The 16,311-nt window shown below is 40.5% G+C and overlaps 2 protein-coding genes across 2 annotated transcripts in view; one reads left to right on the top strand and one right to left on the bottom strand.

Moving 5' to 3' along the window:
* The window catches only part of LOC126285336 (probable ATP-dependent RNA helicase kurz), a 131,854-nt gene extending 130,695 nt beyond the window's left edge, over positions 1-1,159 (bottom strand). The window contains exon 1 of the mRNA XM_049984653.1: positions 1,069-1,159. Coding sequence (XP_049840610.1) covers positions 1,069-1,149 — 81 coding nt within the window. The 5' untranslated portion in view covers positions 1,150-1,159. The remainder of the gene's footprint in view (positions 1-1,068) is intronic.
* A 263-nt stretch (positions 1,160-1,422) lies between these two features.
* The window catches only part of LOC126285337 (methionine--tRNA ligase, cytoplasmic), a 115,403-nt gene continuing 100,514 nt past the window's right edge, over positions 1,423-16,311 (top strand). Inside the window, exons 1-2 of the mRNA XM_049984654.1 lie at positions 1,423-1,643; positions 1,988-2,148. Coding sequence (XP_049840611.1) covers positions 1,541-1,643; positions 1,988-2,148 — 264 coding nt within the window. The 5' untranslated portion in view covers positions 1,423-1,540. The remainder of the gene's footprint in view (positions 1,644-1,987; positions 2,149-16,311) is intronic.

Genomic DNA, 16,311 nt, shown 5'->3' with positions numbered 1-16,311 from the left:
TGGCATCATCCAGGTAGATTAAAGTGTCCATATAACATGTTATTTTTCTTTGTTTTTCAAATGTACAGGCCCTCTTCCCCCACTATGTTGTGATGGTTTCAACTCATTTCTGCTGTTACTTCCCACTTTAATCAATTTGATAATCTGATGCCCCTTTTACCCTTTTGATGACATTATAGGTGTGAGGATGACACCAGATGATTTGGTGATTTTATTTGTTGAGTAATATCCATTCTCTCTTTTAATTCAGTAATTGTAGTCACTCCTTTTCTGATTGTCCAGACCTGAGGATCCCTCCCATTCACGTGTAATAGAATATTTTTATTATTACAATTTACACCAGATGATGGAGCTATAAGGGTTCTGAAATTGTTTGTGTGCAAAATAAATGATTGTGCATTAATCATCTGCTCTGTTGTCCCTTCATTGTTCAAAATGACTTGTGGAAAACTGCCTTCCATACTCTAAGAATACTGACATTTCATCAATGTACGTATACAGAACAATAATGTCATTTATGATAATTCAGAGGTAATTGATTACTAGAAAAAATACGACTGTTCATTCATTACACAAGAAATAAAGGCCAGTTACACTGGTAGCTCTATTCAAAAGAAGTTCCTCAATATTCAGGTGTAGATGAGATAAGGCATCTTCCTAAGAGCCCACAGGACAGTAGGAGTGGAAAGACATTCCAGAAACTTTGTAAAGACTATCTAATGAGGAAAAATATTTTATCAAGTAGAGGAATATATGAGTAAATATGAGCAATGTTGTTATTTCCTGCATATATGCAAAAAATCACTTGAATGCATTGAATGCGTCATAAATTTTTGTATGTTTGTTCTGTAGTTACCTTCGTTAAAGGATATGTAAATAACTTTAAGGAATAAACATAAATCAAGAGAAACATGTACATATTATGCCTATCAATACAGTCATTTGACGTTTCGTATTGTAATATGCAAGGTAAATGTTAGATTAATCTCTCCTGACCTATTTACAAGTATACATTCTGTACCTAACGAAATGGGTATAAATAAATATTAATTACCCATTTCAACTCACCTTTGAGGTTGGTGTATTGTCAATGTGTGTTTTGACAACTTCGCGTGCTTTCCAGTTAAATCCTTTTTTATTCTTACCCATATCGAAATTTCAATTATTGTCACTCGAGAAACAAACATAACACACACAAGTAACCTAAGTAGCAAGTACTGACAATGAAGGCTATCCACGTGCAACACCGTGCAAGAACGACCGTAACTTGTTTACATTTCTTTATGATCGACCTATGGCATGCATTGCATTAACTCGAATTACTTGATCGATTGATGTTTGCTCTACATCGTCGACAGAATATCGATTATTCGACATTGCTTGCTCACCACAATCTCGGAAATCGGAATATTTACTATTGCTAGTAAGCCATGTGGCACGTGTGTTGACGTTTGAATGAATGTTTGTGTTTTGTAAAAGTTCCAATCTTTCCATGTGTTAACAGTTTTTAGTGTATAAACGTCTTTGTAATTAAAAAGAGATGAGGATTTTCACAAGTGGCGCCGATCCTTCCTGCCTTAAAGTTGCAGTTGCCGCGAATTTTGCTAAAGAAAATATACACGTGGAAAATGTTCCTGCTGCAGGTATGTTTTTTACATCAATATATTAATTAACAAACGCTTCTTACCACTTTATATAGTTATTATCATCCAACTGAAATTATATTACAAAATCCTCGTTCTCAGAAAGCCCACGTTCTTCCTTATTGCATCAGATATAGTTGTGGATATAACTAAAATGTGAACTAAATTAAAATGGTTCATATAGTACACTAACTGACGTGCTACGTTGTTAATCTTAACGGCTGACTGTTTGGCGGATGGAATGTAAGATGTTTTTAGTATATAGTTGACGCCTGCCTTTCTAAATCCATGAACTTATATCGTTCTGTCATATTATATTTTCCGTATTGTAAAACTGTTAACAGATCGAAAAGTTGGAGCTACACGTCGTTTGCCAACTTTCCAGTTGGAATCAGGGACGACTCTTTTCTCTGCAAATTCAGCCGCAAGGTTACTGGTGCCGCCAAAAAACGAAGATGGGTTGTGGGTTGACCAGTGGCTGGAGTGGGAAGCAACTAAGCTACAGGTGAGAAAGACTCTTAAAATGATAAATACTATATTTTTGTAGTTGTGAAGATGTTGCATAATGCCAAGGAAATGAAGAACTCTGTGGAAAAAGAGTGTGGGAAAGGTAAGAGAAAAGACTGAGTAATAATTTTACGTATTCCACAAATTTGATGCTGGTACGTAAACATGTTTTTAATTTCTACATTTGACAGGTGGTTTTTTTTCTTATATTTCACGTACTTGTAACTGTACTGTTACTGTCATTTAACAGATAATATTGAATTTTTAATCACATATTTACCTGATCTGCAAGTCGTGTGCTTCTTACTTCCCTATTTAAGGGATAATATTATGAACTAAGGCACAAAAAAATGGGCCAACAGCTAATAACTGTGTAAAAATAGCTTGCCCCTGTCTTCATATGTTTTTTATACCTGAATGAGAATTACAAAAGGTTGACAGTTGGTGAAGTTGATGGTTCAAGAGTACATGGTTGTGCAGACTAGCATAGCAGGTACTGGTAGCTTCAAACACACTGTTGCATTTATAAAATGCAGCATAAGGAAACAAATAACATTAGCCTGGACTAAACCACATCTCAGTCTTGCAGTGTAGCTGTACCAGATGACACGCCCTTCTGAGGATGAGATACTCTACCAGATGTATTAAATATACTTCTGATTGGCTATTAAAAATTACCAATTTTTTGGAGATTTATTGTGCTCATTTGGTTGGAAAGGAGACTCCATACCTCATGTTGCATCACTCGGCACTCTCTTTTGTTTATCAGTGTGCGTAAGTAGTAGTTGACTGAAACTGAACGCGTTATTATGTTGACTATCAGTTATGAAGTATGTTCTGTCAGTCACTTCATGCAAGCAGGGGGAGGAGACTGAAGAAAAAAAAAATCAGCCAACCAGTTGCAAACCAAAGGTTTGATTAACCTATGACCTAGGTTTTGACGTTTGCAAAAATATCTCCTTCAGAAGGAGGGTTCTTTGTTACATCACATGGTAGTAAATTAAATTGGCTGAAGCTGAGTGGCTCTTGTCATATGTAAAATTGATATAAAATCCCAGAAACATCACATGGCATGGCTTAAGACTGCAGCCAGATTACATTCAGCATATGTCAGTTAACTGATCTTTTTTTCAACCTCTTCAAATTTATACAGTTACTGAATCACAGCCATGTTTAAGATTTTTGAGGCAGAAGGAGTCAATGCTGCTGAGATTTGTGTTGTGTATAGGGGTGGGATCATGCGTGATGGTGTTTGGAGGGAGTAGTACAATGTTCTGTATTCACCATTGATCATGCACAGTGGAATAGGTTTGAACATTAAGTAGGTAAAAGTCTAGATAGAATAGGGGCATTGGCATACCTACATGTTTTGAGCAGTAATGTTATAAGTGCTTGTTGTGAGGTATGATAGGAACAAAGGAAGATAAGTGTGGCAGTTGTTTGTGTTACACAGCCAGTGGGAGAGCAGTAAGTAGGTGATGTGTTTCCAAGTAATACACTCAAAAGAAAGAGCGAGGATTATAAATTTAATTGATCCTTGTTTGAGGTGCATCTATTTAAACTGTGCTAGTATCTGAAAACCAAGGACAGTGTCACAACCTGTGGTTTATTCGAAAAAGCAGTGAAATATTTCTCTACACTGAATATGTATATAAATGTTTTTTTTTTTTAAATTCATCATGGGAGAAGGTAGGAGGATCAATGTCTATTAATAAACTTAACATGTATCTCTATTATCAATAAACACTGATCCACTTACATTCTCCCATGATTTAATTAAAAAACATTGATCCAGACTCAGTGTGCTCATGCAGATAGATTCAGTATTCATTTTGCCACCACATTTGATACATTTTCGTGTCTCTGCAATGCAAATGGTTCAAATGGCTCTAAGCACTATGGGACTTAACATCTGTCATCAGTCCCCTAGACTTAGAACTCCTTAAACCTAACTAACCTAAGGACATCACACACATTCATGCATGAAGCAGGATTCAAACTTGCGACCGGAGCAGCAGTGCGGTTCCAGACTGAAGCTCCTAGAACCACTTGGCTGCAGCAGCTGGTTCTCTGAAATTAATCCATGAGACATGCACCAACGGATTGTGTCAACCTTCAAAACTAAATCACTCCACTTCGTAGCAATCACTGCCATAGTCACAAAACATTTCTCTCGAACCTCACTAACACACTGAAAAACAGTAAACAAGATGATGCTTTCAAATTCAGTGCTAGAAGTACAGGGTGATTATAATTAAAGTTAAACTTTCAAAATGCTATAGAAGTAACACCACTGGTCAGAATGACGTCAAATTGCAATGGAATATTATCGGAGAATAGGGAAAAAGCGTGGCATAAGAAAAAAAGATAGTATGAAAATTGACTAATAGGTGGTGCTATATGTGTCAGTGTACGTAAGTGGAACACCTGTCATGCACACGACCCATTGAAGTTGGTATAAACATGTCGGGCACAAGGCTTTTCCTTCTTTCATGTCTGTGACGTTAGCTATGACTGTCTTAATGCAGGATCATTCTCTGCTTGTAAAGCTGTATTACAAGATTGGTGACTTTGCACACATCACTCTTCAGAGGTTCCGGACACTGAAGGGTTTGAAAAAAGGTGTTGTTCTGATGCCTGCCATGGGTCTGGACATACCAATGAGCATGGTGTGTAAAATCCTACATTCTACTTTGCTATCATTCAAAATTACCCATTTGCACTAGTTACTTCCCGTTGATCTGCCAGCAAGAGAGACCTTTGTTTTAGAATTTCTTGCTCACATCAAAGTGGACAATGATTGGTTGTGGACAGATGAAGCCAATTTCCATCTGACAGGACATGTCAATACACAGAATTGTCAAATGTGGGCAATGGAAAATCCTCACACAAATCAACCAGTACCACTTCATCCTGAAAAGGTCACTGTGTGGTGTGGATTTACACCATCCTTTATCATAGGGCCATATTTTTTTGAAGAGACAGGTGCTTCCGGTCCTGTTACCTGTACCGTCACTGGTAAGCACTATGAGTGTCTTTTGCACAGCCACTTCATTCCAGCTCTCCAACAGTGGGGATTGTGGACGGTATCATTTGTATGCAAGATGATGCACCTCCGCACATTGAAAATCCAGTTAATCAGCTGCTGAAGCGCCATCTCGAAAATGTTAGAATTATCAGCCACCATTTCCATACCGGCTGTCCGTCTCAATAACCTGATTTTAATCCGTGTGACTTCTGGCTGTGGGGCTATCTGAAAGACTGTGTGTTCAGTGTTCTGGCTGCATAATTTGCTGTATTGAAGACACACATTGGCAACACATTCTGAACATGACCCCGGAAACACTTCGATCAGTTGTGAAACATGCTGTTTCTCGATTTCAACTTGTTGCAGAAAATGGTGGAGAGCATATTGAACATGTTTTGTGCCAGTCACATGGAAATTGACAATCTGATTTGATTTAAATGATGCTTTTTATGTGTTTTTTGGCCTCAGGATAATTAAAAACTGATGGTATTGATGTTTTTTATGCAGTTTATGCCCCCAGCTTACTTAAAAACTGATGTACTTGATGTTTTTTTTTATAGAGTTTTTGTCCTCAGGACAATTAAAAACTGATATGAGTGATGCTTTTTGTGTGGTTTTTGGCCTCAGGACAATTAAAAACGTATTTTTCGCACCATCCAATGTGATGTGAAATTGCCGTGCTGGGTGGACTTACACAATTAACAGTATCACACCTGTACACCCATGCTCTCTGAGTAGTACATTTTGTTTAATGTCAAACATATACCTTAGGTATTGTTGTATGATTCATTTGTCATAGACCACTATTAAATTATGATGCTTACAGTGCTATCTATAGTTACATTTTGTAGCTCTTTATTTTTCTTCTGCCATACGTTTTTCCCATGCACTGATAATATTCCGTTGTGATTTGACGTCATTCTGACGAGTGGTGTCATTTCTACAGGGGTTTGAAAGTTTAACTTTAATTATAATCACCCTGTACATTCCCTCTCTTCTCGCCACTCATTGATTATGTCAAAGAATCACCTCACTGGCTACATGAACTAACGCATTAGCAATCTATGACCAGTAGGTGAGCACCACTGTGACTGTCGCTGGTCCTGATCTAGACTTTAGCCTTAAGTATTAATGTCAATTATTTTATTTCAAGTACTTCAGCTATCTTGTAAAATGGGAGTTTGAGTAAACAGTAATATATCATAACTTTGAAAGTATTATGAGACAGTGCCCGAGCTGATATTGGAAGCTTTTTAAAAAGTTTAATCATGTTATTTTATGAGGATTTGGAGTCTTTGTGAGCCTGTGTATCAGTATACCAATGTTCAGTCTGCATCTGGTATTATGAGAGTGTATAGTCTCTTTAAAAAAAGGAGGATGCATAGTTCCTTAGGTTTAACTTTGTTCATTATTGTGATTTTACTACTTCTTCAGTAGTGCTACAGCCCTTGGTGAGCCTTGGCTTCTTTAACAATCTTCCTCCACACTTCTCAGTTATTTGCTGCTCTTTTCCAACTCCAGACTCCCATACAGGAGGGATCTGCTATTACATCATCAGTCCATCTTCTTCTAGGTCTCCCTTTTTTCCTAGCTGAATAGGCACACTTTTCATCATTTTCTTTGGAATTAATCCTCTGTCATTCTCTGCAAGTGTCCTAGCCATTGTATTCGCTGTTGTTACACAAATTTTACTATGTCCCTCCTTTGTATTAACTCTTGTAATTCGGCATTTCTTTCAAGAAGCCTACTTTTTCTGTCATTATTTCTGTAATCAGGTATTTGAAATCCATCTTACGACTCCAAGAAAATGCGTATTTTTGTCACCAAATGTGTTTCATTTTATTGAAATAAAATAACTTTACTGGTCATTCTCCATCTAAAGACAGTTCATTACAGAAGATGTTGATGTTAGTACTTAAGATTTCTGCTCACATCAGAAAACACCATCTGCTTGCAAGTATGATTTTTTTTTAATCTCAAAATTTGTTAGGGAAAAATGCTACAACTGGTCTGGAAATAAGGGAATTTTACTAGGGGAAACTTGTGCCAACCCTGATGGTAGAAAGAGGTTGACAGATGAGATGTATTATTTTTTAATTACATATTTGGAGAACCATTAACAGTCCAGTCTTCTGTAGTTTTAGAACCTTGACACAGCTTTATAATATCCTTGGAGTGACAACATTCCAGGTATACCTGTTATGTGACTCAGCACCAAGAAGATCTAAAGCTCAAGTGCCATTTTGATTAATTTTGCTATTCAGCTCACTCATTGATGTTAGAAAGCACATCTTGCATGTTGGCACTTCCCGTGATTGATGATGTCCCATGCTGCTTCGCATTTGTTGGGAGCACCTTCTATGTAATGTTTGCATGCAAGCTTTTGGCCAGTGTCAGTTTGTCTTTGCAGTACTTTTTAAATTGTAAATCAGCTCTGTAAGAAGTGCAATCCAGCTCTGGCCCTTATTTACAAGAATTTTTATATATTCTGTACAGTCTAAGTATCTCTTCCCTAATGTGATCCATCTCATATGTATACCATTTTAGCTGTTTGCTTTTCTGTTTATGCTTAGGCCTAATTTTGGTTAATAGTGAGCAAGAGTACCATAAATCAGTGAATTTTGTCAGGAAATTATCAAACAATGCTTTGCAGAAGCTTTTCTCTTGCTGCATTAACCTGTCAGGGTGGTGGAATTCTCTTGGGCACCTGGACACATTGGGATAAAGGGAAATGAGCAAGCTGACATGCAGCCATGGATGCCTGTTCGAAAGACAGAATTGAACAATGTGTGCCATTCACCTACAGACTTTGAATTCACTGTTGAGCTAGAAAATCATGTGCCAGTGGGAGGAAAAATGGCTGTTAATGAAGGGCAACAAGTTGTAGGCTACAAAACCGTCTATATGTCTGTGGCACTCTTACTTCCAGATACACAGGCAGGGCGAGACTTTTTCACTTGACACGATGTTGAATATAGCTCCCTTACACGTAGTTTTTAGAAATGGCAGGAGGACCCATCCATTTGTGATGGCTGTGGCATACGTGTGTCAATTCACCATATTTTAGTGGTGCATCTGTATTCTGATTAGAGGATGGAGTAGACTTAAGTTAGGATTTGCCCCTAATTTTAGCAGATGCTGAGATGAGCCAGGGCTGCATTTAAAATTTTTGTGAATTTTCTAAACTCAACACTAAACTCATAGGATAGATGCTTTAGTGCAGAGTGGCTGGCTCAGCCTTTATTAGTTTAGTTATCAGCTGGCAATGATTTCTGCTCTAGTATCTTACATTTTAATTGCAGTTTTCTTGCCGGCCGCGGTGGTCTTGCGGTTTTAGGCACTGCAGTCCGGAACCGCGGGACTGCTACAGTCGCAGGTTCGAATCCTGTCTCGGGCATCGATGTGTGTGATGTCCTTAGGTTAGTTAGGTTTAAGTAGTTCTAAGTTCTAGGGGACTGATGACCTAAGATGTTAAGTCCCATAGTGCTCAGAGCCATTTGAACCATTTTTTGCAGTTTTCTTTCTTAATTAATACTTTTATAGATGACTGTGGCATTAAGTTCATGGTGTGTGTGTGTGTGTATGTGTGTGTGTGTGTGTGTGTGTGTGTGTGTGTGTGTGTGTAGTATTTTACATTTTTCATTGTAGGTTTTTTAAAATTAAGACTTTTAGAAATGACAGTGACATTAAGTTTATGGTTGTGTGTGTGTGTGTGTGTGTGTGTGTGTGTGTGTGTGTGTGTGTGTGTGTGTGTGTGTGTGTGTGTGTGCACGCGTGCGCTCATGCGCGTACATGCGCGTGAGAGAGAGGGAGAGAATGATTTTGATTTGTTCAGGTTTGTGGTATGTTTTAATTCATGTTAACAATATTATGAGAAGGAAAGTTGCTACTCACCATATAGCGGAGATGCTGAGTCGCAGATAGGCACAACAAAAAGATTTTCACATTTAAAGCTTTCGACCAATGGCCTTTGTCAACAATAGACACACATATGTACATACACTCATACAAACGCAACTCACACATGACTGTCATTTGTGTGAGTTGCGTTTACATGGGTATGTGTGTGTGTACATATGTGTGTGTATTGTTGACAAAGGCCATTGGCCGAAAGCTTCAAGTGTGAAAATCTGTTAACACTTTTGTGGTGTTCTTTTAATCACACTTGTCTTTTCAAGAATTTTGTAAGGTTTGCTAATGATCCAGATGTCAAGTCCCACCAACAAAATCAAAATCGAAGTACAACCAACAAAATCATAATCATCGTCAATAACAACATCAACACCAAGGCAGTGTAATAAATCTAAAATTGTAGATGAAAAAGCATGCAGATACTAAGGTGTAATCATTTACTTTCGTATTTTCCTCTCTACGGCTGCCCTCTTCCTCTGTTCCCTTCTCCCTCTTGCTGCTCTCCTCCTTCCTCTACCTCCCCACATAGGATTTTTTAACTTGGTAAAATAACCCTGGTCATCCATGTGCTACTTTCAATTTCATGTCTGCATTTACAGCAGTGGTATGAGATACCAGAGCTGGATCTCTCTTGTGAAATGTAGCACTTATTGTGCAGAGCACTTATGCAAAACAAAAATCTAATAATTAATTCTTTACAGACGAATGGAAAAACTGATAGAAGCCGACCTCAGGGAAGATCAGTTTGGATTCCGTAGAAATATTGGAACACGTGAGGCAATACTGACCCTATGACTTATCTTAGAAGAAAGAGTAAGGAAAGGCAAACCTACATTTCCAGCATTTGTAGGCTTAGAGAAAGCTTTTGACAATGTTGATTGGAATACTCTCTTTCAAATTCTGAAGGTGGTAGAGGTAAAATACAGAGAGCGAAATGCTATTCACAATTTGTACAGAAAGCAAATGGCAGTTATAAGAGTCGAGGAGTATGAGAGGGAAGCAGTGGTTGGGAAAGGAGTGAGACAGGGTTGTAGTCTCTCCCCGATGTTATTCAATCTGTATATTGAGCAAGCAATAAAGGAAACAAAAGAAAAGTTTGGAGTATGTATTAAAATCCATGGAGAAGAAATAAAAACTTTGACGTTCGCCGATGACATTGTAATTCTGTCAGAGACAGCAAAGGACTTGGAAGAGCAGTTGAACGGAATGGACAGTGTCTTGAAAGGAGGATATAAGATGAACATCAACAAAAGCAAAATGAGGATAATGGAATGTAGGCAAATTAAATCGGGTGATGCTGAGGGAATTAGATTAGGTAATGAGACACTTAAAGTGGTAAAGGAGTTTTGCTATTTGGGGAGCAAAATAACTGATGATGGTCGAAGTAGAGAGGATATAAAATGTAGACTGGCAATGTCAAGGAAAGTATTTCTGAAGAAGAGAAGTTTGTTAATGTCGAGTATAGATTTAAGTGTCATGAAGTCGTTTCTGAAAGTATTTGTATGGAGTGTAGCCATGTATGGAAGTGAAACGTGGACGATAAATAGCTTAGACAAAAAGAGAATAGACGCTTTCGAAATGTGGTGTTACAGAAGAATGCTGAATATTAGATGGGTTGATTACATAACTAATGAGGAGGTATTGAACAGAATTGGGGAGAAGAGGAGCTTGTTGGCACAACTTGACTAGAAGAAGGGTTCGGTTGGTAGGACATGTTGTGAGACATCGAGGGATCAGCAATTTAGTATTGGAGGGTAAAAATCATAGACAGAGACCAAGAGATGAATACACTAAGCAGATTCAGAAGGATGTAGGTTGCAGTAGATACTGGGTGATGAAGAAGCTTGCACAGGATAGAGTAGCATGGAGAGCTGCATCAAACCAGTCTCAGGACTGAAGACAACAATAATTAACACACACTTTCTCTCTCTCTCTCTCTCTCTCTCTCTCTCTCTCTCTCTCTCTCTCTCTCTCTCTCACACACACACACACACACACACACACAAACACACACACACACACACACACACACACACACACTCATTATAATATTGGTCATGAAATGCCACTTAGAAAGAACAAAACACTGAGCACTTTGTGTATTAAACGATGATGGTGGGAGAGCAGGGTCAATAATAATAAAATAATAATATTAATGAATGTGGATATTGGAAATAAAGTAAACAATTATGTTCACCAAATAGAAAGAATGTTTGTGTTGAAATTGAATGGATATCAGTCAGACATTGTAATCAACCATGTAGGAAAAGATAAATTGCTACTTACCATAAAGATGACAAATTAAGTTGCAGACAGGCGTAATTAAGACACTTACACCCAAGGTTTTGGCAACAGCCTTTGTCAGACAAAGAGACACACACGCCCTTCACTCACACGAACAATCACACGTCATACACACCTGCCAACTCCAGCAGCTTGGGCTCTACTGACGAGGGCTGTGGTGGAAAGCTTATGTGTAATTGTCTTTTAATTGTGCTTGTCTGCAACCTAACTCATCTTTATGGTAAGTAGTAATCTATCTTCTCCTACATTGTCAATATTTCTACTGGGAGTTCCATTGTTAGATGTAATCAGATGAGTATACATGACAACTACAGATCCGAATGACAATGAAACTGAAAAACAATGTGACAATATTAATAAATGCATGGAATACATCAAAGAGGACAAGAAATTGATCACAATTTGATGCTGAAATGTGATCTTGGTGAAGATAGGGGTCAGAAAACAATGAGTAATTTTGCCCTGAACAAGCAAGATGAAAAGAGACAAAAATAAGTAAAACTTTGTGCTGAGTGTGAGTTAGTCATTGTGAATACACATGTTGAGAAACATTTGCAAAAGAAGTGCAAATGGAGTATTCCAGACGATCAAAGAAGATATCAAATTGATTATATTTTGTTAAAACAAAATGGCCAATTATTAGTCAACAATATGGCAAAGTGTCCAGCACTTTTTCGAAATCTGGAAAGAAAGTATCTACTAGTTCATCTGCATTTATTTTTTGCAAGATATTTTGATCAATGAAGTAAAATGTTTTTTGTTTGAGTGGTTATTCCCACACTGATTCTTCAAGAAAAACTCCTTCTCCTACAGCAGCATTATAGTGTTTGAACTTGGAATTTGCCATGTAATTCTGCAATGGACAGAAATGGACTAGAAAGCTGGTGTGATTTTCATGGGCTAGAAAGCTAATGTGATTTTCTAAGTGTTAGCTGTGTCTGTATACCATCCATCAGCTATCTGCAGGTGATTTATGTTATTTCTTCAGTTTTGTTTGTTGTTTCTGTCGTGGACTTTTTAGTCCTATTTTTTCCCAATTTGGTTCTGTTTTATTCCAGCATCCAGTTTGTCTTACCTTTGATGCTGCCTTTATTTTCTTGCCAAGAACTCATTTGTGGTTTTCTTAGTTCAATTCTTCTCTCTCTATCATGTGTACTTCCTACATCTTTGCTAGTTGCCCTGTGTCGTGCAGTTTTAATGCCTGTTGTAATGACCAGTCGAACAAACAATTACCATTTTTGCAAACCCGTGCTCTTTCAACCAGAGATCTTATTTTATTCCAGGTGTTTTCCTCTTACTTGTTTTCATCTTTTACTGTTTTACTTTCTTCTACCAGAAAAGTGATTGTACCCGAATTAATCCTCATTTTGCTACTATGGTGAGACAGACTCAACTTGTATGAGCACCTCCTGTCTCCCAATCCCCTTGCAACTACTTTCTGTATTTGTTCCTGAGGTATAGATTTGTTATAATGACAGCTAGAAATCATGAAAGAAGGTTGTGTAGACAGAAGCGATCTGTAGACTCCGATATGTTTCAGATATGTTATGCTTGTCTAATGATGAGAGAAAGATTTAAAAACCTGATATTAAACTGCAAAATAGTTTCAGGAGCAAATATGGGCTCTGATCTAGTTTCTTGTTTAAAACTGAAGACGATGTAAAAGGATAAGAAATTAATAAAATGGAATCTATATAAATTTAAAGAATCAGTGATTGTTGAGATTTTCAAAGATATCACCAGAAAATGATTGACTAAAACAAGGGAAAGGGAAACAATAAAAGACTAATGGATAGTTTGAATGTATGGTGCCCATTCCTTAGAAAGAACAGGCACCAAGCAGATCCTGCAGCTGTGGAACACTATATGTAACTTGAAGGGGGATCACTGCTGTCAGTTGCAGCGGGACATCAAGACGAATCGGTGGTGATGAGTGAAAGGGTGTACCAGACTGGGATTCAAACCTGGGGTCTCCTGCTTACTGGGCAGCTGCCTAGTAAGCAGGAGATCCCACGTTTGGATTTTGCTCTGGTACACATTTTCACTCATTGCTGCTGATTCCACTTGATGTCGCGCTTCCCCCAGGGGCTCAGCATTCACTTGCTGAGTATGGACTTGGCGACCCCGGGGTCCTGAGCTGGGGACTGGTCTGCGCCACCAATCTCCTGTCACTGTAACCCCCGGACATGCTTCAGCGACCACCGTACGCCCGTGGCGGTGAAATGTTGTGTGTTGCAGGGAATGGTAATCTTGGCTTGACTGCCTGGATTGCGAGGAAGGCCAACCTCTATAAAAACCCCTCAATCTTTCGGTGTGCTCCGTGCCTAGAAGATGCATGGCTATTGGGGTGGAACAGTCGCAAGCGGGCAACCTCTGGGGCACCTGCCGCACCCCAGTTGTATAAGGCTTACTCAGGCACGCGAGGCTCTGTCTGAGCAGACCTTTAGTTCCCTAGCTGCTCGTGGGACCGCAATGGACCCTTCGACCTCTACATTTCCCCCTACCAGTGGCTTGGGTGGGCCACTGGTAGGAACACACACCCCATTGAAAAAGCGTCTACGCGCTGCGAGTCCTCCAGCGCCTGGTGTTGCTAGAGATTTAACAGACTGTAGTAACGGAGCACATGCTGATAATCAGAATGTGTTTTTGATTATTAAAAGGAAGGAGGGTAGCTTTGAGAGGGTTTCTCCCTTTTACATCCACAAGGGTCTTGAGGGAATTGCAGGAACACTGAAATCTGTAAAGCGACTGCGCAATGGGACTCTGTTGGTTGAGACTTCTAGTTCCCGTCAAGTCGCTTCCCTTCGGAAAGCAACATGTCTAGGAGAGTACGCTATCGAGACCGAGCTCCAGTCCACTTTGAATTATAGTAAGGGTGTTGTGATGTGTAGGGACTTGGTGGATATCCCCATAGACGAGTTAAAATCTGAGTGGGCTGACGAAGGTGTTGTTGACGTGCATCATATTATGAAACGAGTCGATGGGGACGTCGTCAAGTGTGACTCGTTTATTCTCACGTTCAGTTGCCCGAGACTCCCAGAGCATGTTAAAGTGGGGTTCTTACATTTGCCAGTACGGCCATATTTCCCCAACCCAATGCGCTGTTTTAAATGTCAGCGCTTTGGGCATACTACGTTGGGGTGCAATGGGATAGCCACTTGCGGTAAATGTGGTCAGCCTGCCCATGACGGAGCCGATTGTTCATTGCCTGTAAAGTGTGTGAATTGCTCTGGGAGTCACCCTGTCTGGAGCCGGATCTGCCCCATCTATCTCGAAGAACAGAAGGTACAGGAGATTAAAACATCTAAGCGCATCCCCTATGGTGAGGCCAAGAAGCTCTTTAAGGCCATTCAACCTCCTGTGTTTTCAACATCTTTCGCTTCCGCTCTCAAAAAACCAGTACAACTGACCACTGTTGCTACGCAAACGGAGGTTGCTAGTGTTAGCACTAATACCTGCGCTTACCAGTGCACTTGTGCTGCTGCGGTTGTTTTGCAACCTGCGGCTCTCCCCGCTACGTCGGACAAGGCCGTGGTTGCTGGCATTGGGGTACTTCCTGCCTCTCCCCATATGGCGCCTTCTGCCCAGGCGAGTAAAGCTCCAACTTTTGACAAGGCTCTGCATTCCAAGCCCCCCAAGTCAAAGCCTCAGAAGGTGAAGGTTTTGCCACCTGAGGAGACAAGTCAGCGTTGGTCCGATGTCGAGGCCATCGTACTGTCTGACATCTCCCTTGGGTTGTCATCGGAACTTATGGACATTGATGTCGACCGGGGGCGATCTTCTCGCCCCAGGAATAAATCTCCGGCCAGTACAGGCTCACCTCAAAAGCACAAAGGCAGGGTGAAAGTTCAGCCACCCTGATCACTGGCTCCCATATTACAGTGGAACCTGAATGGGTTCAGGACGCATGTGGCCAAATTACAACTCCTTATACGAGAGTGCCCCTTGTGCTTATGTCTCCAAGAGACACATTTTCAGGTCACTGATGCTCCTTCTTTACGGGGCTATACCGTACATCGGAAAGATGATCTGACGGGGGAAAGGGCAAAGGGTGGTGTAGCGGTTTTTGTCCGTGACATGCACCCCTCATCTGAGCTCCCTCTCATCACCGACTTGCAAGCAGTTGCAGTTGACATTCTTGTGGGTCGGAGGCTCACAGTCTGTTCAGTTTATTTACCGCCTCAGGATGCAATAGACTCTGAGGCTCTCACGGACCTTATTAGCCAACTCCCCTGCCCATTTCTTCTTCTGGGGGACTTCAACGCTCATAATGTCTTATGGGGCTCTCCGACTACTTGCCCCAGGGGTCGCATTCTGGAAAGCGTCATGATGTCTGAAGAACTGTGCCTCCTCAACTCTGGTGCTCCCACTCATTTCTGTACTGCTTCCGGGTCGTCATCGGCTATTGACCTTTCCTTTTGCTCTCCAGCACTAGCGGATTCTGCTCTGTGGGAGGCTGCAGCTGACCTCCATTCTAGTGACCACTTCCCCCTTTGGATTCACCTCCTGGATGAGGCTGTGGCATTACCTGTGCCGCCCCGGTGGCACCTCTCCAGAGCTGACTGGACACTTTTCAGACAACTGGCTGTTTTGGAACACCGTGCCAGCGTTCAGTGGTGGACCACTGAGTGCCGCTCAGCCATCCGAGCCCACCGTGCAGCTCTGCGCTGCTTCAAGTGCCGTCCCTCAGCTGACAATCTTGCGGCCTTTCGGGTGGCAAGGTCTAGAGCGCGGCGAGTGATTAAAGAGAGCAAACGACGGTCATGGCAATCGTTCTTGAACTCCATCTCTCGCTCCACTAGTTCTACGAAAGTATGGGAAGCCATCAGGAGGATTTCCGGGAAACTCAGCCAGCTACCTGTCACGGCATTGCTGCATCAGGGATGTCTCTTCACAGCGCCGAGAGACATTGCCCAG

Source organism: Schistocerca gregaria, chromosome 8, assembly GCF_023897955.1.
Source record: "Schistocerca gregaria isolate iqSchGreg1 chromosome 8, iqSchGreg1.2, whole genome shotgun sequence".
NCBI lineage: Eukaryota > Metazoa > Arthropoda > Insecta > Orthoptera > Acrididae > Schistocerca > Schistocerca gregaria.
Note: the sequence above shows the minus strand (reverse complement) of the source record. Positions and strands in the feature narration are given on the sequence as shown.